The 6,012-nt window shown below is 44.3% G+C and overlaps 1 protein-coding gene across 1 annotated transcript in view; it reads right to left on the reverse strand.

Annotated features, from left to right (window-relative positions):
* The window catches only part of ADTRP (androgen dependent TFPI regulating protein), a 29,104-nt gene extending 25,066 nt beyond the window's left edge, over nt 1-4,038 (reverse strand). Inside the window, exon 1 of the mRNA XM_050315619.1 lies at nt 3,630-4,038. Coding sequence (XP_050171576.1) covers nt 3,630-3,782 — 153 coding nt within the window. The 5' untranslated portion in view covers nt 3,783-4,038. The remainder of the gene's footprint in view (nt 1-3,629) is intronic.
* Between the last annotated feature and the right edge of the window lie 1,974 nt (nt 4,039-6,012).

The following is a 6,012-nucleotide window of genomic DNA, read 5'->3' on the forward strand; positions in this document are numbered from 1 at the left end:
CTATTTTGTGTCACAGACAAATGAATACAAAACTGGTTTTATCTGTCATTTCTGCTTGTTCAATAATCAGTCAATGAACTCCTTTGATACAAAACTCACTTATCTTTCCCCCCCGTCCCCTACAAAAACATTTCCTTTCTGAGTCTTGATGGCTATAATCATTAAGAAGATGAATCTCAAATAATGTCAGAGCTGTAGCTCTCTTGGGAAAGCCACATGACTAGCAAGGAATTGAATGAGGTGCTAGAAGAGGGTCATATTTTCCAGCATCCCTCCAGCAGAGCTAGGAGACAAGTGGCATTTCCGTCCCCAGAAAATGTCACTTTTCCCAGTGTTTCCATGAGCTGGCCACAGCAGCTTTCCACAGAAGGGAATTTTTAAATGCAATTCCAAAGAGATTAGAGAAATTTTTGAGGGAAAATTTCCAAGTGATTCAGACAGCCAGTGCCAGAAGCCAGGCAATCACAGTCTGGCAGGACACAGGCAGAAGAGCTGGACAAAGGCTCTGTGTGCCGGGCTCTGGGGAAGCCTCCAAGGCACCACCCAGCCCTGTCCAGTACAGCAGATCCACTGAACCAGAACAGCCCAATGTGAAGCTTTTGCTTGCTCTTCTTCTCCATGACTATACCTCCCAACATTCCAAGGTGTTTCCTGGGACTGCTTCCAAACTGGCAGAAATGTAATGCATTGAATGTGCACCTGATGGATGTGTGTGGTTGATAACCACCTCTTGTTCTTTGATGTCCCTCAGCAGCAAGATGGAGTGGTTTAATGCCAAACCTTTTACGTCCTGCAGAGCCCCACAGAGAGCACCACAGCATTCTGGGACATATTGTTTTCTCATCCTCTTCCTTATCTTATACAGTAGCTCAAGAATCTTTTGCCACATTTTTGCCACCATTTACCAGTAAATGCTATCCAGTTCAATGGGAGAAGGCGGGCTGAGGGCATTTCTTTCACCAGTCCTCTTCCCTTTTTTTTGGCAATTCTTTCTTGAAAAAAACCACATCTCTGTAGAAGAAGGATTACCAGTCATGAAGGAGTAATTTTGCACACCTTGTCCCACTGCCACATTTTCTGCATGAGAGATAGGCAACATCTTCAGCCCAAACCATCTCTCAGTTGGCTGACAGCTCCATTTTAGCGTTGGGATTATATCAATGAACAGTTAAAAGATGTGAGACAAAAGACTGGGGAACTGGAGCAAGGGCCGTCACTCACGGAGATTTAATAAGACCTAAGCTGTTTGGCAGATCTGGAAATGAGCTGGCAAAGGGAGCAAATACTGAGGTGGTAAACCTTTGTGATTTTTTTTTTTTTTTCTATCAAAGTGAAGCCTGGCTGTAAAATTGCCAAAGAATCTCAGGATACTGAGTGCCTGAGAGATCAAATACTAGGCAAAAATCAGTGTTGGTGAATGCAAAGTAATGCTTCTCAGAAAGGAAAAGCAGCTACAGTTATATATTTTTCAACGGTGGGTTCTAAATTAGCTATCACCATTCAGGAAAGAAATGTTGGACTCACTGTGGATAGCTGTCTCAGCTTGCTGTCTTCTTGCCTACCAGTGATCAAAAAAGACAAATGGAGATTTAAGAACTGTCAAGAACAGATAAACAACAAACAAGGAAAACCTTTAGCCACTGTATAAATCCATCTCATCTCATAACTCAATGACAGCAGCCTGCCCTAGTTACCCCCTCCTGAAACTAGAAAAACTGCTGCAAAGGGCAGCAAGGATGCTTTATGAAAAAAGTAACCCTTTGTGAATAGAGATGAAAAAGCCTCGGACTTTCAGTTTACGGAAAAGGGTAATGAGAGGAAAAGCTGGTAGAGGTCTCTAATGAGTGGCAAAGAAAATGTGAATGATGGGATGGATGATTAAATTACAACATGGAAGCAATGAGGCATCCAGTTCAGTTGTCAGGAAGCACATTTACACCAACGAAATGAACTGCTCTTTCACACAAGGCACACATGCCTCATGGCACACACAGGTACATTTTTCCTTTAGAAGGATGAAGGGAAGGCTTTGAATGTGTATTAGCTACCTTGGCCTGGATTTATTTTCTGTCTGGGCTAGTCAGTGTGCTAGTGGGACGATAGAGCCATGGAAAGTTCATTTTATGCATATATATGCTCATGTCCTGTGCAGCCTTTCCCTGATCCTGCACTGCCGGTCATTAAGGGAAGGTGGATGATAATTTCAGTGACTATTTCTGCATCCCAAAATGTTGGGAGACGGGTTACTTGCTTTGTCCTCTTGATCTTGTGCTTCAGAGCTGTGCCATATACTGGATGGCAGATCTCATTGTATAATGGTGCCAGAGGGTGGGAGAGGAAATGCTGTTTTGCCTGAAAGTATGGCTAATACTTTAGTGGAGCCAGCTATCCCCAACAAATAGATATACTGATACCAGACAACTCACCAATTAACAATACAAATGCCACCCTGACTGCAGTGATAAATGTGTCCTCATCCTTCCACAGCCAGCTTGGCCACTGAGAAGGGCGCTGTGGTTCCCAGAACCCCAGGTTGTTGTTCACATGCCATTCACCACCTCTTTCACTGAAAATGTTTCACAGAGTCACAGAATGGTTGACTCCATTTCCCACCCGCCCCCCAGGGTCTCCAAAAGCCCCTCTTGAAGCTGAGGGCCTTTTAGGCTTCCACTGAACTCCACCATGAGGTGTTACATTCTGAAGAGTAAAAGTAGAGACAAACATATCCTGGACCAGACTCGCCACTGATGTTTAACTCTGACAGTCACGCAGAATGGACGAAAGGCTATGGAGGTCCCTGCAGTCATCCTTCAAATTAACAAGTGTCCCTGAAATTTTTCCTTTATAGGAAAACTCTCCACAAGCCTGGTCTTTCCACTGCAGCACCGTTTGGGCTGATGATGGACCCTTTGGGCTCTGAATCAGCATTCTCCCCTGGCATATCTCACATGTTTTCACTTTGATTTCTATCCCATGAAATGTCAGCATATTAGAGGATCCAGAACACATCACAGTCTATGTTTTTCTGTGTACTTTTAGGAAATGTACCAACCAGTTGATATCACTGCTAAAACTCATGTAATAATGTCACAAGAACCTCTCTCTGGGAGGTGGAATTTCTTTCCCTGATATTTTCAACTGATTGTCAAACTAAGCATGTACTCTGAATGGCTAAATTAGTACTATGCTCTCTTTTGTTTTCCTTTTTCTGTAATTTACAGGACATAAAAGTCTATTAAAAATTTGAAGTAAAACTCCAAGCAATATTTTAATGCACTAAATTAAAGGTTAGAAAACAGGCACCAAACTTGCATGTGTACTGGCTGGACATATCCTTACTTTTCTGTCCCTATCCTCAGTGACAGCTTGTCTCTTTTACAAGGAGGCAGCTAGCTTCAAAATACCTTCTGAGAGCCAAGCAGCTCACCAGCCAATATTCTTTCTGCAGGAAACCTGTGAATACATTTCACAGCACATGCACAGATCCCTCCTTGGTTTCCTTTGGGGTATAAACTGTTAAAGGAAGCAGTTTAACAGCAGCAAATATACCAGCTGCATGTGTCTTGAGGCGCAGATGGCAGACAAACAAATAGACATATTGGTATCACTGTACAACACGATTTGCTTACCAGATTGAGGACTGTCAAATATTTCCACTGCCCACCGTAAAGGAACACTTCAGATGGCCGCTCTTCTGTTTTGATGTATATGATGGAATAGGCTACAAAGAAATACCAGACGAAAGCAAGACAATGGTATGTGGCGAGAGTAGAGATTTCCATGCTTTAGCTAAGATAACGCTTTAACTGCTAATTGATCTGAAGGCAGCTTTTCTCTTAAGTTCCTCAGTTGCTGTGCATGGGATGGCAGGGCAGGAGGTTTTACTTCAGAGCAGACTCCGGACACGATGCCACCGTGCTCTTGTCAAAAGGAAAAATCATAAGGCCGTGAACTTTGCATCTGTTTGTTTCCCTTTTCACTGTACAGATAGGCTGCAGGGGGGGGCCGGGGGTGAGAAGAATAGGCTTATTCCCCGGATTTAAATGCCTTGCTCAAGATTAACAAAGATTAGTTACAGAGTTACGTAAGTTTTGGGTTAGTTTATTTTTTTCCAAAAGTGGGGGGAGTTCTGCTGCTGATTTTGTGTAACGGGCTGTCATATGCTGGGTAGCAAGTGAAAACAAGTGGCGTTTTCACTCGTAGCTGTGATGCAGCCATGACTTCAGCTCAGCTTGGGAAGCCTCTGTGACTGTTTTCTCCCTGTGCCAAATGAAGAAGTGGGAAACATAACAGTCTGTGAAAGAAAAACCTAGTTGATTTGTTGATAGGCTATGGGGGTGGCAAAGAAGCTGATATGATTCCTAGGCAAAGGTGCTTGGGGTTGAAAACCACTGTGCATGTTAACATTTTGTTGTGGGAAAAGGCTCTGCCACCTTTAGACCCCTCCCCACTGCTGGGATTCATCACAGCCGTGCGTGGCAGGCTGGACAAACCCAGAGCTGCTTGGAAGCTTTGACAGGGATGGAGGCACAGGGCAAAGGCCTTGGATGAAAAACATGAAGTGCTGAGCAGCGTGTCTTACCCCCTGCTTCTTTACTTGCTGCCTTCAGACATCCCCTCTTCCCTGGCACAACATTGTGTCATCATTGGGGCTGGACTGAAGAAGAGAAGAACCAACACACAATGACACTAAAATGAAGCAAACAAAAAAAACTCATGGAAATGCTTATTTTTCCCACCACTCCTACCTCACTAAGCAGCCCTAATTAGCACTGGAAAACACACACAGCATTTCCTAGAGTTCCCGTAATTGCTATGCTGTCAGCAGTAATTGCCACCTGAGTGTTTCATGGGGGCCTTGACAGGGAGTGGGTATCATGCACCAGCCCACAGCTGGACCTTCCCCATGCAGGATGGGAAGATGGGATGCTCTTCCCATCCCTGCAGAGATTGCCCCAAGGGGAGGGGCTGGGCTTCACCCAAGCATTAAAGGTTCTCTTTTTTTTTCCTCTTTTAACTGGCCTACGGGCAGCATTGAGCAATCTGCTGTGTTTTGGTTTGATTTGCTTTTTCTCTGTTTTGTTTTTGGTTTTTTTCCCCTCGTACTGGATATAATGCTCCACATGGGATAATTTCCTACGAACTCACACGGCAATGTGCATGAATGTTGGGAAACAGAACTCGCACTAAGACACTTCAATATCCTCCTGTGTTTCATTGACTTCTCCCCTAATTCAGATTGCCTGCATCCAGATTCCTCAGGCATTCCAGCTGTCACAATCCCAATGAAATATTGCTGCCTCACTTAGGAAAAATAAAGATGTAGAGCCTTTTCTGGTTATTTGAAACTAGGGGAGAAAACCTCTTGCCAGGAAAAAAGAAAAAAAAGGGAAAAAAGATGGAGTTATGTTTTTGTTCCAACCCTGCTGCCATGGGCAGGAACATCTTCCACTAGACCAGGCTGCTCAAAGCCCCATCCAACCTGGCCTCAAACACTTCCAGGGATGGATTGCCTGTCCAGGTCCTTCTGGACAGCATCTATTCCCTCCAGCATGTTGACTGCACCACACAGCTCAGCTGGACCAGTAGGCTTGCTGAGGGTGCACTCAATGCCATTGTCCGTGTCACCAACAAGGATGTTAAACAGCACTGGTCCCAGTATTGACCCCTGAGGAACATCACTTGTCACTGCATTCCACTTGGACATTGAGCTGTTGACCACAACTCTTTCAGTGCAACCATCCAGCCAATTCCTTATCCACTGAGTGGTACATCTGTCAAATCCATATCCCTCTGGTTTAGAGACAAGGATATCATGTGGTACAGTGTCAAATGCTTTGTTCATGTCCTAGGAAATCTAGCAGAAAAATTTCTGGGGAGGGGCAGTGCTGATATGAGTTGCTCCTCCTTGTCAAGATTCATGCCTATGACAAAAGGCAGGAAGAGAATAGGATATGGCATGGAAGGGCCCTTTTTATTAGTAGTTTACATATCAAAGACACAAGATAGTCA

Source organism: Myiozetetes cayanensis, unplaced genomic scaffold (assembly GCF_022539395.1).
Source record: "Myiozetetes cayanensis isolate MyiCay16 unplaced genomic scaffold, myiCay2020 scf1, whole genome shotgun sequence".
Taxonomy (NCBI): Eukaryota; Metazoa; Chordata; class Aves; order Passeriformes; family Tyrannidae; genus Myiozetetes; species Myiozetetes cayanensis.